Source organism: Apis florea, unplaced genomic scaffold (assembly GCF_048593485.1).
Source record: "Apis florea isolate Af1SG1 unplaced genomic scaffold, ASM4859348v1 contig_2495_pilon, whole genome shotgun sequence".
In the NCBI taxonomy this organism is placed as follows: Eukaryota; Metazoa; Arthropoda; class Insecta; order Hymenoptera; family Apidae; genus Apis; species Apis florea.
The window spans coordinates 3,776,911-3,797,438 of record NW_028256595.1 but is presented as its reverse complement, the minus strand read 5'-3'; the positions used below and the strand labels follow the sequence as shown (position 1 = coordinate 3,797,438).

Sequence of the window (20,528 nt, the reverse complement as noted above, 5' to 3'; positions counted from 1 at the left end):
TCGTTTATTTTACCTAGACCTGACTGACGGACCTGACTCACTATCAGGCGGTTTCAATTTTCTCCGCGAATTCTCTCTCTCTCTCTCTCTCTCTCTCTCTCTCTCTCTCTCTCTCTCTCTCTCTCCCCTCCCTCCTCCCTCCACCACAGGGGAGAGAAAAACGCGCGGCTCATCTTCGAAATATCATTCTGGCCGGTGTCCAAGAGCCGCGTCCATTCCGAGGGGGCATTTCTTCGGTGTAATCAGAGCGGCGTCGACGATAAATCGGATTCGAATCGGGCCAATAGGCCTGCGGAAATAATGGAGGGCCAAGTCGTGCGTGCGAGGCGACGTTGGGGAGACAGGGAGAATCGTGGATTTCGATTTACCCTACATTCCCCATTGTTGGTAACCGGAGGCTGGCCGTATCGATAAAAGTTCTCGTCGCGCGTCGTATTTGTCGTCCCGGAGAAAAGAGAATTTCCCATCCGGTTTATGAAAGGGGGATCGATTTCAGTGGCTTTAAATGGAAAGTGTACGCAGGCATGTGTCTCGTCAAAGTCGGACGAGCCAGACCTGAAAGCCTGGCGGGGCTCTCTATCGAGCGGAAAGAACGCGTTCGATCCGACTCGTCGTCGCACGGGTGTAAAAGGTATACCCGTTGAAAACTCGAACGTTTCGGCGCCAAGCCGGCGAGTATACAGCCGTGTACATCTCTCCAGCCAATGAAGAAGGGAAAGATTCGTCGACAGGATCGTTACGCGTGTGACCGATAACGAATTGAACGATAACGAGCGGAATAAGAGTGGAAGGGATCGTTACTACGCGCGTAAAACGCGCGCGAATGACGACTTATCGATATTTATTCCACTTTCCTTTTTCGCTCGTTCGAGGACGACTCGTTTTTCGTAGCCTCGGTCGCGAAGAAATCGGCGCGAAATTCGGGGATATCGAGGATATCCAGGCGTGTAGTAAGTGTGTGTGTGTGTGTGTGTGTGGAGAAAATATGGATAGAAAGGCGGGAATCGTTTTAGGCGCGTAAACTTTAATTAGGGGGATTAGAGGAGGGGGTGGTTGGAAGGAAATGGGAAATCGATGGGTGGGAAGTGTGCGTTCGGGTTATGTTCGAGATACGGCGTGTTGGAAATTACGTTCGGATCCTTCGTTACTGTTGTACAGGCATTAAATCGGATTGTATTCCGGGATGAGACTCGAGGAATTTCGATGATCGCGAGGAGGCACGATCGAAGAAAACGCATTTGCAAACAAAGACAGTGATGGAAATCCGCGATAGAGAAACTATCGTTGGAAAGGAAAACACGATTAATCGACGCGGCACCATCTCTGGATTTTTCGCGTCTCTCTTTGTCTCGATATCGGAGTCCAACGGGCGAAATTAATCCCCGATAATTAACCTCGTGCGACTGTTTGCCTCGAGCAAAGACCGGTTCACGCCTCGAGCTTCCTCTCGATCAGATTTCTGACAAGTTTTGCACGAGTGATGCCGACCGTGGAGAAAGACCGTGGGTGGAGAAAAGTTTGGAAATGGATATCGCGATAACTTGATACTTGGGAACAATGCTGCAGTATTTCGTGATCATTGTCGAACTTTTTTTACGTAAAACGTTTTACATAATACCATCGACTTGCGATGGTAAATATATTTATCAAAGAATACTTTTGAGGGGGAAAAAAGTGTACAAGATCTTAAATCTTGATTAACCATTAATCAGAGGATTGACAATTTGGATGTAACGAATGAAAATAAAATTCGTTTAGAAAAATATGTTAACTTTTCTTTCTTATCAAAAATCAAGACCATCGTTTCTTCGAAGATTAAACGTTCGCGTGCAAGAATTTCTCGAAATTGCAAAAGCAAAAACTGGTTGGCGAGCAAATATTTAAATAAAGCAAAAGGATCTAATTGTTTTCGACGTTGTACGAACGTTTATTTGATCCGTGTCCCGAAAAAGAGAGAGAGAGAGAGAGAGAGAGAGAGAATGGGAAATCCAAAAATCGTGGAGAATAACACGTGCTTGGAAATTTCTTGAATTCCATCCAAGAAAGAAAGAAATCGGTGAATGGATTGGTCGGGGCTGATATTCCCCGAGCGAGTGGCTTCGTCTGGATCTCCTATTACTCCAGTTTCTCGAAATGGACGACGACGTCGAGAACCTATCGAGCCAGACACGCCCGGAATTTCGGCAGAGGACCCGTATGCGGATTCCAATCGCGTCGCTCTCGAGAGCAATGTGGACGAGCGGGAGCAAGAGACGTGGGATCGTCGAACGAACGTACGTCCGTCCTCCCTCCGTTCGCCCTCGATCTCTCGACAAAAGAAAGAATCGTACGCCTCGTTCCGAATTCGCTGCGAGTGTTCGCCCCTCGTCGCACACGCATCCTCTTACGTCGTGTCGAGTGGAACGATCGATTCGAACGTTTCCATCTTCCAACGTGGAAAAAGGTGGCGTAGAAATTTCATGTTCCTTGTTCGTTAACCTTCTCGCGTTTGAAATTTACCGATCCACCGGCCGATAGGCATTCTGCCAGACTTCTATTTGCTCGCCATTACATAATAGTGTATTTGATCGATATTGGAGCACGAACGGGGTGCAACGGTACGAGGGAAAAATTTTGATATTTGATAATGTTCGTTGGTTCTCGATCGAAAAACGCAGCGAAATGCCAGTGAACAAATTGAAAAATTGCCACGGAATATTTGACCGCGTTATTATCGAATCGATGCGCACTCGCGTTTCATTATGCCCGGAAGAGCGGGATTCCGCGTGCGTGTGCATTTGGAAAAATCGCGAAGACGCTAGATTCTTCCGAGAAGAAAGTAAGAAAAAAGAAGAAAAAAAAATCTGTTGCCAAGGATGTGGAATTGTCCATACTCCGATACTCGTCCCTTTGTCGTCGCGTAGGATTCGTAGGAAAAAGATGTGCCCGTACGACGGGTTCGACGAAGGAATCGAGGAGAGGATCCCTCGAGAGTATTCTACTCTCGTCTTCAAGGTTATCGATCCTCGAGAACTCTACGGTGAAAGAGGATGAAACAACGCGCTCCTCTCGCTCCTTTTCGGGGTGAAAAGGTTCGCGCGACCCTCCCCAATTCCCGCTTCTCTTTCTCCTCTCCGTTTTTTCAAGGTCACCCTCTCTCGCTTCGCTCTCGAAAAGGTGCTCTTGACAACGAAACGAACACCAGGTACACGGAAGACGAGGAAAATCGGAGAGGAAGGATCGATCGAGTGGGGTGGCGAGGTAGGATCCTTCGAATTTTTGCCCGAAATCGTAGGTTCAAGGTCAGTGGACCACCGATCGCCAAGTCGGTTACGGAAACGGTTAATAAATCAAATTGGCGTATCGTCGATGCGAAACAAAGTTTAGAAGAAAATAAGGAATGGTGGAGGAGGAAAGGAGGTGGTGCGATCGAAAGGCAGAAAGAAGGAGGAGGAGGGTTGACCATTTCGGGAGTGTCGGAGGTGGCGGCTGATCGATGCAACAGCAGCGCCGCTACGAGGCGTATGGTAGGAGGAGGGAAAGGGCAGAGGGTAAGCCTCCCTTCCACCCTGCGTCGGCGGCCTTCTCTCCGCTGTATCCCTCCCTCTCGGACCGTTGCACGCGTACTAACCGAGCGGCGCGCGTTCGGCTTCTCCGCTCCAGCCATCCCCCTCCAACCTTTGCGCCTCCGCTTCTCCACCACCTCCACCGCCGCCGCCGCCAATTTTCAGAATAGGGGTTGCTTCGACGCGACGCGACGCGACGCGGACCGCCGATGCGCCCTTTCTCTCTCTCTCTCTCTCCGCTCCTTTCTCCCTCGTGCCTTCCTCTCGCTCTTTCTCCCCCTCGCGCTCCCTCCCTCGCAGCCTCAGTTCTCGCCTGAAGACCGTGCGGTGTACAGGTGATCCGGCTCGTGCGTATTCACCCTCTCTGCGCGCTCGAGTTTGTTCGCCCGCTGCTCGGGATGACGTGCTGCTGCCGCGTTGCCACGAGGAGGACGCACGCTCTGTCCTGCCGCGTCGTCGACGAGGTGCGCTTCTCCTTCTTCTGCCGTTCCTTTCTTTCTTCCTTTTTCTTTTTTTTTTTTTTTTTTTTCGTTTCTTTCCTCTTCTTACATTCCTCTTTTTTCTTTCTCGCGTTTCGTCTCGATCGTTGCGCCTCGCGCGCTCGTCTCTCGCGCCCTTCAACGATGAACGAAATCATCCTGACAGATTCCTCGTTTCGACGTCGTTCTCCTCCGATATGGGGAGGAAGGATTTTGTAACGCGTGGCGTTGCGCTCGTTCTTTCTGCTTTCACGACTCTCGACGGTTCTGTTTCCTTCCTGTTCGTTTCTTCCACGAAAGTGATTCGACGACGAGAAAAATCTCCTCTCCCTCGTCCTCTCCACGAACCTTCTTTCTCTTTGATATTTCGAAAGGAGAGGAGAGGAGTGCGCGATGTGTAATAATCCCATCGGAGATGAGTTTTCGATCACGTGGGTGGACGATCTGCTTCCATCGATAATCTTTGACCGAAGAATATGGAGAATATCTCGTTGCCAACGCGACCAGGGTTTACTTACTTCTGTCGTCCCCTTTTATAATCTCGCTCCTTCGAGAGGGATCCTTTTATCGTTCGCGAGGTAATTAAAAAGTACGTATTACGTTATTCGTGAAAACTCGTTCAAAGTTCTTCTCTCTTTCTCTCTCTCTCTCTCTCTCTCTTTCTCGTCGATCTACATGCGACGCATTTACATACGATTCCTCGATCACGTGGTTGCCTCGTTCACCGTATCCACGCAAGATTATCGGGATCCTCTTCCGCGGTTCTCCTCAATTAATACGTTAAAGGCGTTTCTTTTCAAGGGGAGGGAGACGCAATTATTAACGTGATTAATACCCTCGCGAATATAACATATTCGCATAACTCGGGACAGAATGATTTATCCTCGGTGTGCACGCGGTAACCATCGGTATTAAGGTGGATTCTCACGGTGCTTCTAAATAATAGGGAGCGTTAAATTGGCTCTCGAGTTTGTGGGATCTAGCGGAATCCGAGTCTTACGTGAGTCTCTTTCTCGGCTGTGAAACAGTTGCCCCGTCCACGTGTCTTCGAATTGGATTTACCGCGAATCTCGTTTCCCGGTTTATAGATCCCGTCCTTGTACTCCCCTATTTCGCACCGTAATATTTTTCCTTTTTTTTTTTTTTTTTGTAAAACTGATAGAACGTTGGTTTCTTTTGTTTTTTTTTTTTTATTTTTTTTATTTTTTTCGAATACAGTATCGAGAATCGAGGAGCGAGAAAAAACAATGGGGCTTAGCCAGAGATAACCGATGAAACGTCTGGAAAACGGGAATACCGGTTACACGCGTGACACGTCAAAAGAACGGTGGTAGCATTGTGCTCCATTTCTAAGGCTGACGGAAGCTCGATGATTCGTTCGCCAGCTGGCAAGGCCGGCTGGTCGCGTCGATGAGTCTGTATTTAGCCGCGAACACGTGAATTACCTATCCTCCACGCTTTTCAACTTCGTTTAACTCTCCGCCTATCGATTTCGCCTATTTTTCCTTTCCTCGATGCGAACGCGTTTCGATCCATCCCGAATTCGATGACGCGCGTCGACCGATGAACGTTCAAAAAAGGGGAGGATACACGCTCGAAAATTCTCGACATCCTCTTTCGCTATAATTGGTGTCGTGGACGATTCAGCCACGATCCAGCCACAAAATCGTCAAACGGCGAAGGTCACCGAACGCGTAGTACGAATTGGAACGATTTCTGGATCCGCGGTGGTTACACGGCGGCCTCGTTAACGCGGCCACGCCGCAATCCGATGATCGGATTTGCCGCAATTCGCCCCGTTCAATGGGATATATAAGCGCGACATTTTTCCAGTCGAGCGTTGTCGCCAGATCCGCGCGAATCCTCATAATTAATCCAAACCCGATTGGTCGCGCGAACGAACAGAGGGAATCGCGACGAGCGGTTTTCCACGCGAGAGAGTTTTCCAAATACCCTTGAACGATCGTTATTGGAGCGGTGTATACACGGTGTGTGTATGTATACGTGTAGTAGAGGGTTAGAGGGAGCAGCAGGGTCGAAAACGGCGGAGGCGCGTGCATTGTCCGATGGAATCGGCAGCAGGGATTAAACCGACAATTGTCTCGAGAATTTCCGGGCAAATGGGGCTGCGACAGAAACAACGGGCATCATCGCGGCTGCATTCGGCAAGCGGACAGTTATCGGGCATTGGATAACGCTTCGATGCCCGTAATGCGACGCTGTCTCGTGTGTCGGTCCGCGATTTTATCGTACGATATACATATATATATATATATATATCCCCATCGGCGCATAATTCTTTCGAATCTGTCCTTCCTCCTCTTCGAAATATCATCTTTCCTTATTTTTATCCTCTGTATCCTCGATATCGTTCCCCGCGTTCTCGAGTGCATTTTAAATTTCGTACGGATTTTTTAGCTGGCGCGATAAATTGTGTCGACAAAGGGAGAGCTAGGAATTCGATTCTAGGAAGTAATTTTCCAACATCCCTTTCGATACATTTAATCTCGACCTTTTGGAAGGCAGGTTCCCCGTTCGATCGCATTTCTTTGCAACGTTTCGACTTTGCAACTACCACCGACGATACTCTTCCTCGACAATTCCTCGAAGAAAAGTGGCATCGCTGGTCACGTTCCATCCAACGGAAGGAACTTGGATATCCTAGATGGATGGAGAGAGGGATCGTATCGTCGAGATATTCTCGCTTATTCGTCGAATTAACAGCGTAGAGACCGAACCGTTGAATGCAAACGAGTCGATGCACTTTCGTGCAGCCCCCGCACGCTTTGTTCCGGGTTGCACGACAACTGCCGGTTGTCGAGGCTGTCGTGGCCGAGGGCGGCCAGTAAATTTCCCAACGGCTGGCAACCGGCCAGACATTTTTATTACGGCCTACGCCTCACGGAACGTTTCCTAGTCTTGGCCGCCGCTAACTAACGCCATTTCCCGGACGTGTATCGTTTCCCTCTTCGCGCACGCTCGCTTTGCTTGGAAACGGCTCGAAACTTCTCCACCTCTCTTTCTTTATCCATCCTTCTCTCTCTCTCTCTCGTATATACCCTTCTTACAGGGGATTCTCTGGTAAAGGCGTTTATACGTGCGAGGGAGATTGGTGGCGAGCGTGCAAATCAAGGTCTACGTGCAGTTTTTATCCACAACTATCTTCCCGCGCCGTGTTCCTCGAACGCTGGGATCATCGCGTAATACCGCGGCGCTTAATTATATCGAACGGTGGCGCGCAGTTAATGTTCTTCCTCGAGGAATTTCGAGGAATAATAGTAGTAGAAGAGTCGGGGCGATGAGGATAGAGTTGGATATATCGTTTAGGAGAATTCGAAAGAGAGAAGGAAAGGGACGGAACGAGGCTGCCAGGATGAGGACGTTATCGACCCGTAGCCGATTTATACCCGACAACGTTTTTTACACTCCCCCCATTTATTTCGTTGCAACCCGTTGTTATAACTCCCCCCACCCCTGTGTAAAGCTGTAGAGACGAGCGACGATATGTAGCGCGGAAGGATTCTCGCGACCGCGAGAACTACGCTCTCTTCCTGGCCTCTGCGGTGCAGAGGCGGATACGAGGATGTCGAAGTGGTCGGTGGCACGTGGCCGGGATTGGTGAGAAATCGGACGATCGAAGCGAGGAGAGGATAACAATCGAGGGGAGTGAGCGAGTGGGTCTCTCGATCGAGGCGGTTCGATCGGCGTTCGAGGGGTTAAAGGGAGGTTAAGGGGGGTGGTGGTCCGCAAGGGCCACGGCCATGGGGGAGGCAGCATGTTCTCCGAGCTGTGCAGGGAGACTTTGCGGAAGGCAGCTGTGTGCTACAGTTCTGGTCGTGCAGGAAGTCCATCACCATCGCCACCAACGTCTCCGCCGCCATCTCCCGCCAAAGAAGCAAAGGCTACTGCCAACGTTGACCTGGCAAATGTCCGTGACGCCTGCCACGAGGCCAGAGATCCAGGGACCAGCGGAAAGAGAACGGTGCCGCATCAGCAGCAACCGACGTCGTCAGGAACGGAATTCCGCGACTTCACCGCCGCGGGAAGGAGATCGGCCACCGCCTCAACCGACTCCAGGGAGTACGTTTACGCCGCGGAAACGCTTCCCTCTCTGGTATACGATCGCGATTCCTTCTCTCGTCTCGACTCCGTTTCTTTATTTCGACACGATCGTCCAAATCTTCGCCAAATCGAATACGGTGTAGCATCGGATCCAACGCGATCGATCCGATTCTACCGTAAAAAGCCCGAGGGGGGGGATCGTCGTCGAGGCAACGAATCGGAAATTCGATCGCTCGCGCGGTTAATTTAACTTCCTTAATCTTGAGAGGGATCGAGAGAGAGATAGAGAGAGAGAGAGAGAGAAAGTCGGTTTAACGATCGAATTGGCCGAAATGGAAGCGCGTAAACGTATTCCCGTCACGGAATCCTCAGGAAGCGTTCAACGGTGGCCGGCGACTTCGGGAAAAGATTGGGCTGGGCCGAGGCGAGGGACGGGAAGCGAGGCTCGTTTCCGGCAGACACGAGGGACGGACGATCGGTGTCCCCCGAAAAGGGACGACAGTGCGAAGACAACAGGGGGTCAAGCGGAGGATACGAGTATGGCCGACCAGACTCGAGACTCGGTAGACAGTCCCCTGGGTCCCCGGGATCGTCGCCCGAACCAGAGGACAACTCCTCAACTTCTGGCGACGAAGGTATTGTTGTTCTTGTCTCGCTCGTCTTTCTTCTTCTTCTTCTTCTACTCGCACGATATTTATTTTTTGCGAGAAAAGGAAGATGAAAAATTTTTCTTTTTTTTTTTTTTTTTTTTTTTTGCGAACTTGAAATTATTCGTTTATAAAATTTAAACGGAGGATCCAACAAAAAGGAAAAAGAAAATGGAAAAGTATCGAGCGGAAATTTTTTCTTTTTCACGAATTTTAAATTTATTCGCGGCGATGCGTTCGTAAAATTTAAGTGGCTCGAATCGAAGGATTCGTTCCTCAAACGCTTCTGCCAAACGCACGGTGTTTATTTATTTTCAAAAAAGAAAATAGAAAATTATCGAGGGGAAATATTTTTGTTGCGAATTTGAAATCGGTCGCGGTGAATAAGAAATGGTCGTCGAGGTAATGCGTTTAACAAAATTCAAGCGATATAATTGATGGGAGCGTTATTAAGTTTAAACGGAGACACAAGTAGTTATGTGGGACAACTTGTTCGTCGTATTCGTCGTCGATACACTTTAATTAACGGGGGAAATCAAGTTTACCGGGCCACTGGCGGTCGTGATAGTTCCATCCTGGCAAATTAACGGCGCAAGGACATGCAAATCGAGTTTTCGAATTTATTTCGGAACAAATTCTTGTTTTTACAGGCATGCATTTGTTCGAAACGCATTCGCGATGGATAAATATTAGCTGTTCGTTAAAAGTTGGAGGGATTTTGGGGAAAAAAAAAAAAAAAAGAAATAAATAAATAAGAACACAGGGGACAGGTGTTTATCTTACTCGTATTGGTCGTTTCGCAGTCGGAGAACGTCCACTCCGAAAATTTTCGCCGTCGTGCGCCAGCTTATAGTACTCGTGAAGTTTTCCTCGACTTTTTGAAAGAGCGAGGAAACGCGAACAATTTGTGACTTTTTACTCCATTAACGTGATTTTCACCCCGTGGGACCAGTTCCCGACAAGAGATGCATCGAAACTTTTACACTTGCAAACAAATGCTTCGAATACGATACAATGTGTACTTCAATGTACAAGTGCGAAATTCCATTTTCAAATTCTTCTCTCAAATTTTAAAGATGTCTCGAGAAACAATTCAATTTTTTTTTCTTCTTTTAATAACCGTTGAAAAAAATTTATTAAAATGATCGCTTAAATAAGATTTATTCGTAGCTGTTATAATTGATCCGCTTTTCATATAATCTCGCCCTTTTACAATTACGATTATTTCCGATTATTACTCGTAATTTCAACTAATAAATTTTGTTGCCCATCGCTTCCAAGGTTACACTCCCTCTTGTCTCGAATAAATTTTATCAAATTCGTAATTTTCTATTTTCGCTAATTCATTACCGAACTCATAATCGAATCAAACGGCGTTAATCCAACGAATCTTTCTCCAAGATCAGGCGGGATCACGGACGGTTAACCCGTTGTCGACTCGACTTCTCTCTGATGTCTCTCTTTCTACCGTGGAAATTCGTTTGCAAAAGAAGAGCGCGACTTGCCACGGCGGCGAGTGAACTTCCTTTCCCGCTGCCTTCTTTGTCAGACTTTCAACGATTTTCCTCCCTTTTATCGAGCTTCCCGTCCACGATCTCTCCCTCGCCGCGAAAATTTGTCCCGTGGCGGGAAGCAAAGAATTTTGTTCGACGAGAATAGCCAAGATATTCCCGAGACGTCTGAAACCGCTTCGAGCTATCAGCTATCGATCCATTATGGAATCTCTTTTGAACTTTTTTTTCACGTTTCTCCCTCGCTTCTCGCCAGATTTTTTTTATCCGCGTTCAACGATTAATCGTAAATTAACATCTTTGAACAAGTTTCCTTCCAAATTTTCCTTCTTTTAATTATAACTCGACGACTTTTCTTTTTCTTTTTTTTTTTTTTCCCCCCCCTAAACTTTTATCCTTTTAAAGTGTAGAGATTTTTCATCGAAACACGCTACTTTTCTCGATACTGCTACTACTAGTACTCTTTATATAGTTATTAAAAGCGCAGAGAAAAGTTTTCACGTTTCAATCACGAATGATATAATACCTTCACCCTGGTCTGCTAAACTTTTTCCATATCTAACTGAAACGATCTCCCTCCGCTATCGATACGCGAGCGCAACTAATCAACTCCTCGACTCCTCCTCTCCGCCTTTCCATCCGACAAACGTTCGCGCGCTGTCCCGAAACAAATCACTTTCGATATGACGTTCGATCAGCCCGGATAGAAACGGAATTGGAGACTCGCCGTTTCGTCCTCCAGACGAGTGAATCTTCGTTTGCCCCAATTTTTCGAACCCTGGTTGTAGCACCAACGAACGAAACGAAAACTTTTCCTCCCCTCCTCTCGCCTGCCGATCCAAAATTCTTCTCGATTCGAGTCGACGATCGTTGGCTCCTGATCTTGCTCGAACAAGTTGCCGAGATACAAAGCGTTTCTCCTAAAAGGAATTCTGGTTCTTCGACAAACAATTTTTTATCAACGCGTCCACCGCGTATCGATTTTGGCTCGTAATCTCGGCGGAGGATTATGCGGAAATGAGCGATACCCCCGCGTGGTGAGGGAAATCAATAATATCGTGGACGATGATGCGGCAAAGGTACGGCGATAACGCTCTGTAATTGCTGGGTACCGAGTCGCAGCGTGCAAATTATTAGATTTTACGTTCGAATATTTACATTCCAATTCGAAACATTTATTTGACAACGTTTATTATTTGCTTCGACGAAATTAAAATTGACACATCTCCAAACGAGATAGGTATATATACGTACATATGTACGCGTTATACCCTCGAAGGATTAAAAGTTTCATCGAGAATTTTATTTCTCGTTTAATATCATTTCTCAAGAGCCTTGCGTGCTCTCTTCGAAATCGTCGGCTACGAAACAACTGTAATTTTCGAAAACGAAAGAGAACGGATCTCTCTTACCACGCGATCGTTTCTTTCCCCCTCCCCTGACTTGGGCGCACAATCTGCCAAGGGGATTAGCGAGGAAACACGGTAGATAAACGGCGTTGAGATCGTGGTCGTTCGGAAACGCGGACAAAGGCGACCGATGCTCGTCCCTGATCGGCGTAATTGTTTCGAAAGAGCGAGTAACCGAAGGCTCGCCCTGTTTCTGACGGAAACCTGATGGGGTGTTGCGCCTCTCGAATATACGCAACGGTGGAGGACGGAGAGGAGATAGGAAGTGGGTGAAAGGGGAAAGTTATAGAAGCCCCCGTTGAATTATGGCCGAGTCGGTGTAATGCGGTCTCGCAATGCGGTACACCCGTTTCCTACGATTCGCTTCGTTTAACGAACCGCCGTTTCCATCGATCCAAGGATCCATCATAATCCGGGTGTCGAGCGAGTAGGATAAAAGTGGATAATGCTTCTCTCTCTCTCGGCTGTTGCCAACATCCGACCGAGCAAAGTCTCTTCGAACACGTCTTGCTCGCGCGATCGCTTCTCGGACTTTGGACGATTCTGTCTTTGGAATGCAAATGCGTCAATTACGCGCACGTTGAATATTTATGGATATATATATGCATGCGCGATGACTATGGCGAGTGATGTTTTTTTTTCTTACGTATTTAGGATACGTAATTTTTCGAATAAAAAACTTTTTTTTACGAATAACAAAGTTACTTGTTACTCGTTTGATTAATAAAATAAGTGGACTCAGTAATACATAGGCTATCGACGATTAAAGAGTGAATTCGAATCACGAGACCTTAACCTTTTCGCTGCTACGAGCGACTATAGTTGCTCTGCATAAGATATCGTACGATATGACGAGTTTATTGCACATCGAGTCTCTTTCTCTGGAAACGTAGCATCGATATTTTCTTTCTATTATCAATTTTTTTTTTTTTTTTTTTGCAATAAATATCGTCAAAGCAACTCGAATTGCGGCCGCCGACGATCTTTCTCGAGCACATGCGGCCCGTAGCGAAAGGGTTAATATCGATCGCCGTGGAAGCGTTAGCTTAATAGTCAATGGGAATCGACGATTAAAATCATATTTCCCTCCAGTTTGGACAATTTCCTCATTCGATCCCTCCCCTCTAATTCCCCAGTTGTCGAAGTTTCGTAGGAATGTTAGGAGGGTATACATCTGTGGGTATCGCGAACAGAGATGGAAAGTTTTCGCGCAGAGTTCCATCCGAGAATTCCATCCAAGTTTCCGTGACACGGAAGGGATCGTGATGAATTATCTGGCCGAGGCGCGTGGAAAACGTGTTTCCCGCGCCTTATCTTCCAGCCCGTTTATCGTACGCGTTTACGCTCTTTCTATGATCGCGCGAGAAAAGAAAAGGAAAAAAAGGAGAAAAAAAGAAAGAAGAAAGGGAGAAAAATGGGACACGCGATAAACGGTGGAGATGGTCGTTTACACGAGGATCGTCCGTCCTCTAACTTGCCTTTTCCTCGTTTTCCATTAGGCTCTCTCTGAAATCGCGACGCGTTTTATCCTCCGCATACAACGTCGATATCCACACCACGTCGCCGATACTCGTTTTTTAATTGCATCCTTCGCCTGTATTAATCCTGTGTTAATTGCGTGCGAATCGATCGAGCCGTAATCCTCGCGATACCGTGAAGGTAAAAAGCGTCTGTCTTTTGCTTCTCTTCTTCCTCCTCCTCTCCCCCCTGTCGTTGTTACCGATACGATTATTATCGAATACCGGTTGGGAACGCGAGTAACGCTCGAGAGGCGTAGATATATCGGTCGTATCGATGATCATAGAGACAGATGTCAGGTGGAGGTCTCTCGAGAGGAGAGGAGACTCGAGATTCGAAAGATGGAGGTTTGCCCCGATAGGAAGCAATAAGTTGGCATAACCGGTATATGGACGATAGGAATCCGCTGACTTCGGTCTGGCTTCTTCTTCTTCTCCTTCTTCGAGAAGAAGGCGAGGCGAGGCGAGGCGAGTCCTTACCGTGCACTTGAAGAGGGAAGCCTTTTTCTTTCTTTGCCGTGCGATACTCCAGCCGCGAAAGTGCCGAAGCTACCTCGCGGCTTGCCAACTTGAAACACTCGAGACCCTCTTCACAGCTTTGCTTTCGTATACGCGATTTGTCTCTCCTCGACCGTCGCTCCTTCCTTCCTTCCTTCCTTCTCTCCTTCGCGATTTTCGGAAGGGAAATTATTCCTTGCTCGGAATAAACGCCCACGCGTGTGTGGTTCAGACTTTCTTCGCGTAACTCTTATCTGTCCCCGCAGCTTTTAAAATGATCGGTGGCCAACTATACAATTTACGCGAGAAAATCGGTATTGCAGAGTTCTGCTTTCATAAAAGGTTTTTCGAATCAGCGATATATGTCTGGCAATCAGATACACAGTGCAGAATTATTTTTTTTTTTTTATCTATACTTTTGATAGGAAATTGATTGGAATTTCGAGTATTATTTGTTATTCACGAAGCATTTCGAATTGTTTTTTAATCCTTATCTCTTACGTTTTCTGTTCCAGGTGAGTATCGCGCGAAACGGATACGAAGATCGCTTTAATCCCGACAAACGATGAGCCAAGAAACACGAGCGTTTATAATGGAGATGGTAAACAGCGAGCCAAAAAGTACTCGCGTTTCTCGTCGAGGCCACTTTATCGTTTCCCTTGCTCTCCCGCGCCACGCTATATCGCGCTAAAATTAAAATATCTCCTCTTCGAGGATTCTTGGAAAACGCGACGGCCTCGTCCGTCGACTATCTTTCGTCCGGCATTTTTAACGAAAATGGAACCCATTGTTCGCGCCGATGATCGTCGTCCCCCTGGTGGACGAATGGCGTCGTTCTGGTAATTGGAGCAGACCCGGCCACGGGAGTACCAATTAAACTTATATCTCGCGATGTCTTTATTGTCGCCGCTTGAATGCGGTCGCGTGCCTCAATTCCTGGCTAAATGAGTTTCCCCCTCATTGATTCGGTAACGATATCGCGGTGAAAATTCCCTTCCTTCTCTCCTGACATCCGCTCTCCCTCTCCCTCTCTCTCTTTGTCGCTTGCTCCTTCGTTCTTTTTCGAAAGAATCATATTCGTTGGAAAAAAAAAAAAAGGAAATTAATTTGAAATGGATTTTCGATGGAAATTTGAATTGAATTGAATTTTCACGCGGAATTTAATAATAATTTATCGGATTTCCCTTTCCGTATCTGTTCGATCGAAAGTGTCACTTTCGCCCCTGTTAAACGAACCGCGTGTCGCGCCAATTTCCCGTTTCGTCAACATTTTCCCCCTTCCAAGTTTTCCCCAAGTTACGTGGGCAACCTTATATAACCATCGCTCCACGATAAACAACATTTCTTAATCGGTGTTTCGTAAACATTTCTGAAGAGAGATTCTCGCCTCGGAATAATAGAATTACTCGAACTGCCTCGAATGTTAATTAACTATATATAGGGGGATTCCAATTAACGATCCGCGTGTCGCAAACTAAGTCTGATCTAAGACGATCTATTTAAGTTCGTTGCATAGAAGAAATATTATTCTCGCTTTTTCTTTTTTTCTTTTCATCCAACTTACAACCTCTCGGTAGAAGAGATTTCTATCAGGAACGAAATTGCAATTCTGCGAACCGATCGTCGCAGAGATCATCCGCATCGTCTTCAAACGTTTTGCATGCGTAATATTTTATATCCGGCAAATTGCGATATCGGGATTGCAATCTATTCGCTCGGCGATCAACTTTATTTGTACCTCCTTTTTTTTTTCGATCAATCGGGAGATCTTTCGCACCACGCTCGATAGACAACATGTCTTTCGCCCGATCTTTCACGGAATCTGCATCTGGTGGAAACTACCAGTAATCAAATTCACCCGGTTTCCGCGCTGAATACCGGTAATTACTAATTGCAAATGGATTCGACGAACGAAACACAGATGGCACAGATGAGGAATCGCGTGGAGCTTCTTCCTCGCCGATCGATCGATCGATGGACGATGCATTTCGATTTGATAGTTTATATATACTTCCCTTCGATGGCATTTACGTAGCTGTTCAAGCCGACCTTCGACCTCTTCGACCATCACCAATCTTTTCCAATCTTCCAGCCTATCTTTCCTATCTTTCTCGATCGATTTCTTTCTTTTCCTCTTTGGAAAATTGCTCTTTCTCCCTTCTTCTCGTACGCGTTATCTGCTTGTGGTGAATGGAAAAAAGGCTTTTGCAACGATTGTCGAGCAAGGTGTATCGTTAATCTTTCGTCTCCAAGACCAATGTCTCCAATCCTCGGTCGTGCATTCTTTATTATTTTCCTCGACATTGTGTTTCATTGTTCTAACATGTTCGACGGGAGGGCCACGTCTCTCCACGACTTAATTGTGCAACGTGTTTCAGCGAATTTATTAACAATAGTCGCTCTATTGAAACTTCTAACGTGGGAAACGCCATTGTTTTCCCTTTAACGGTAGTCTATCTTTTTATTACACGTTACACGTTGCTCGCCCAATTCTTTTAATAAAGAATCGTTTATCGTAATTTCTAAAAATTGCAAATATCGTTACCCTTTGGTTATTATTTCCATTTGACCCCATACAAAAAATAACGATATTAAACACTTCTCGATTTTTCGATGATCTCTGTTTCTTCCAAATCCTTAGCTCTACTTTCCCTCGTTATTTCCAAGATGCATCCATCCACCACGGTAAAACAGAATCAACTGCTCGTGCGGGAATCCACTGCTCGAGATTTCATCTCGACAGGCGTAGCGCATGATCCGACGATGTTTTAATTAAATTCCAGCGGGATACACGAGGAGGTGCGTGTTTCCTGACACGTGGCCAAACCACATTGCTCGCGAAACCTCTCGTCGCCCCTTGCCAGTCCTGACGAGAGTGGTCCTTGGCCCGGCTGAAAACGCGGTGAAAATGCTCGAAAACGAGACATCAAAGACACCGTATCACGCGTTGTTGACCGACAGACCGTGCAAGAAGAGGGTCTAGATTGAGCGAGGCGAATGGAACGAGGAGCGTCGTGGTCTGGCGAAAAGTGGCAAATGTGGAAAATATTTGGAACGTGCCGAGAGCATCGTTTCTTCGCCAAGCTCGTTCGATTCTCCATTAGAACTTGTTCCAATTCGAAGAAACTTTATCGCGTTATTTCCTGTTTTCGTCCCCGCGCTCTTCCTCGAACAGTTGTTGCTTCGTTATAATCACCGAGCGACGCTGTTTCCAAGTGACTTACGACTTCGTCCCTTCCGCAAAATTAGTTGTAAACTGTCACAGCGTTTTATTCGTATCGTTGGACTGACAGGTGAACGCTCGGTCGCGTGAGACACTGCTAATAAATTTCCAACGACACGCCATTATGGAATGCATAACATGCGCGCAGGAAGAGTGGTCTGCATGGCGATTAATGTATTTCCAGGGGACGGGGAGGAGGGGATTTGAGCTTAACGATTGGACAAGGGCTCGCTCGTGTTTATGGTGAATCGCGTAAACGAGATCGTCGGGGAAAATGGTCGTCGTAAATTTTTGCGGAGGGAGAGAGAAAGAGAGAGAGAGAGAGAGAAATATAATCCTGCTCCAACGGGGATAACGAAATAATCGTAACGAGGAATTAACGCGAATGGATAATACACCGTGGTAAATTCTCGAGAGAACCGCCTCAAGATGGCTATCTATCACTTGGAGAGAAGCATAAATGTTCCGCATAATAATTACCACCGTCTTTTTTTTTTCTTCTTCTTCTTCTTCTTCTCCAGGGTTATCAATCATTTACGTAATACAACAGATGCGGTAAACACGGGACGGGCGTGTGTTATTAGCTATGAGAAGATATAGACGCCTACCAGTTGATGCATAATTCTTTTATTCGTTGATTCGAATCGTTAGCTAATAATAATAATAATAATAATAATAATAATGATAAATTCGTGTTTCAAATTTTCCATTGCCGTCTGAATGTGCGAATGTCTTCGTCTACTTGGAAACCGTATGCTTGTGTGCCTCTTCAATTCTTTCGTCGAAGTCGGTTCACGGACGAGAATTTCTTGGACTTTGATCTCGTGGCCAGGAATCGTCGACGACCGTATCCCGGATGAACAGGGAAACAGAAACAGACTCCGCTTAATTTCTTCCCCCTTTCTTCCTCCCCTCGGCATTATTTTTATCAAGAAAACTTCGCGAGCCAGCCTCCTCGGCTGAAAAAAAAAAAAAATGGAGAGATATGCCACGTTGGAAAAAAAGAAGAAAAGAAGAGGTCTTATCAACCGTTCCTCGGTCTCCTCCGCAATTATGTACTTGGCCGAGACGCGATAGAGAACACGTTCCTCGGAGCCTTTATCTCCTCCTGTCCTCGAAATAATACCACGGAAACAATACCATTTTTCAATGTACCGATTTCTCCGTACCGGAAAGAAACACCGATGTTTGCAATCGCTTCGTCGAATTTGGATGATTTCCAAGTCGAGAGGAAAAGTGGACGAAATTTTGAAGAAGATAATCGGCGCGTAATAATATTCCGGGAAAAGGAAAAATTCCAGGTAATTGACGTGGAATTGGCCTGGAACGAGCGTGGAACAAGATTCTCGAGTTTGCGATTTTCCTTTCTGTTTTTCATTTTTAGCAAAATGCTATTCGCTTCACATTCGAATTTTCGCGCGAATTAATTGTAGATCGATCTATTTCTAGAACCTCTCTCTCTCTCTTTTTTTTTTTTTTTCATTCATACAAATCTAGGATAAGCAAGATATTATCGTCAACTTCGATATTTGCACCTTGGAGCTTTCATTTCGAGGGATCATACGTATCCATCCGTTGGAGCGTTCGTGATCTTCGAGTCCGATCGACGAGGTGGCGCGTTTACGGTATTTTGGGCCAGCGAGTGGAAAGAAGGCAATAAGAGGCGAGAGGAGGGGCTATGTTTGAAGCATTCGCATATTGGACCAGGCAGGAAAACAGCCCTGGTGTACGCGGGACTTGTAATGAAATTCTATTGCGTGGTAACTCTGACCGCAGTCTCGGTATCCTTTGCTCCCTCTTTCTGATTAACATGCGTGAACACACGTGCACGCGACATGCACGTGTACACCCTGTTTACAAGATACACGAGCGTGTCGCCTGGTAACATGGCTTAACTCGATGCGTTGTTCGTCCTTGGATCAAAAGGAGATTGACCTTTATGGCGTCGTACAAGCGGATTTTCACATTAATCTTTTTGATCGCGGGAAAAATGATACGGTCGCAAATATTCATCAACAACTTGGCAATTAATTCGAAACATTGAGGATAATTTCGGTAATTTCGTTGCTGTTTAATTTCCACATCTAAAGCTAAAGTGTTTGCTGTGCGCAGAAACCGAAATTCTCGCGAATTCTTCTTCCATTAATTTTTTTCTAATAGTTTCTCATCGCATCTTTTCCATTTCTTCTAACTAATTTCCCACAACAAAAGTAACCCGCCGAAAGAAATTGCCCCGTACAATCGTTCTCGAGCAAAAAGTCGTCGAATTTCCTCCAGAGATAAGATACCTTTGAAAATATAACGGTGTTCGGAAAGTCGAAGCGATCGATCATCTCTCTCTCGGAGGATCGTCATCATAAACCTATCTCGTAACATTTTATAGGTTCGTGGCAGCAATCGTGGCGATGGAAGCAATCGGTCGTTGTACGACGATCGGCGAGAGCTCGATTATTAGTATCGACACTACTTCTCCCCCATTCGTAACGATTGATAGGAGCGGAACGATAGCGTGCAAAAGGGGTATTGTGCCGGGGAGATATTGCGATCCAATCGTGCGTAAAATCAGCCGCGATACTTCACCGATACTTTTCCATCTTCAATAGTATCCGCGGCTTTCTCCCCTTTTCCGTATCGACAAAGCGCAAACCGATATATTCCATCCTACCGTTTCCGTGATCTCGTAAAAAAAGAAAAAAAAATTCGCGCCATTGATCGCTCTCGTCCTCCAGATTTTTATCGGGACGCGCGCTGCTTCCAGTGATTGGCCGTAATTTATATGTAGATCGTGTGTACGACCCCTTTCCATCGAACTTTCCTCGGGGCATTTCCTGCTACGCTCCTCCGCAGGGCATTTACAACCCTCTCCTTCTCGCGTTGTCCTTCCTCGAATTTCTGTTTTTCGTCGAAAAACGCGCGCGAAGCGTGCAGTTTTCAGTGTGGCGAAATGACGAAGCTGTATACCGATACGAATCTAAGAATGTATTGGTACAATTTCGAATCAAAAAATCGCTTTGCTCATCTTCCCTTCCCTCTATTTTTCCTCCGACTCGATCAATTCTTCTTCTCGCCAAGTCATAAATAAGGGAAACTTTTTATTCCAGTCTAGCAGAAGATTCTCTTTAATCCTCGAACTTGGAAACGCTGCTAAACGTGGCGGGGGGGAATTTTCGCGATCGCTCGAAATCTATTGTTCTTCTTCCGAGAAGCAGATCTTTCACGAATAAATCATCGAAAAAGAATATCTATCTTTTTGACGGCGATTAGGTTAATCTCGCGCTCATCGACACGGAACAAAAATTTTTCGATGCGTCGAACGGGTCGAAAATTTCTTCCCACCTGGCGGTGGTTGTTTGCATCGTTGTTCGATAGCCATTAATCAACGAGACGGCAGGTGGGATATGGCGGATGGAAGTTGGCTCGCGCGGCAGACCGTCCGTCGCCGCGATGCTAATGACCCGACAAATTTTCCGTGATTGTTCCCTATCGTCGAGAAGATCTCGTGGCGCTTGATAAACGACCTTGATCACAATGGCTCGAGCTTCCGCCGCGGAAACAATCCAACGCCGGTTCGATTTTTCGCGCCGTTCGGGGCTCCTCCCTCTCCAACGAGGAGAGAACGATCGACCAATTTATAGGA

The 20,528-nt window shown here is 46.4% G+C and overlaps 1 protein-coding gene across 46 annotated transcripts in view; it reads left to right on the top strand.

Annotated features, from left to right (window-relative positions):
- LOC100865513 (uncharacterized) overlaps positions 1-20,528 on the top strand; it is a 141,501-nt gene that overhangs the window by 88,156 nt on the left and 32,817 nt on the right. For 16 of the 46 annotated variants that reach the window (XM_086906530.1, XM_086906497.1, XM_086906493.1 and 13 more), the window contains exons 1-2: positions 7,771-8,138; positions 8,459-8,721. The exons of 27 other annotated variants lie outside the window; for them this stretch is intronic. In XM_086906530.1, coding sequence (XP_086762656.1) covers positions 7,786-8,138; positions 8,459-8,721 — 616 coding nt within the window. In that variant the 5' untranslated portion in view covers positions 7,771-7,785. Of the gene's footprint in view, positions 1-3,849; positions 4,010-7,508; positions 8,139-8,458; positions 8,722-20,528 lie in introns of those variants that run through there. 3 more of the 46 variants (XM_086906529.1, XM_086906499.1, XM_086906489.1) reach the window with 3 other exon arrangements.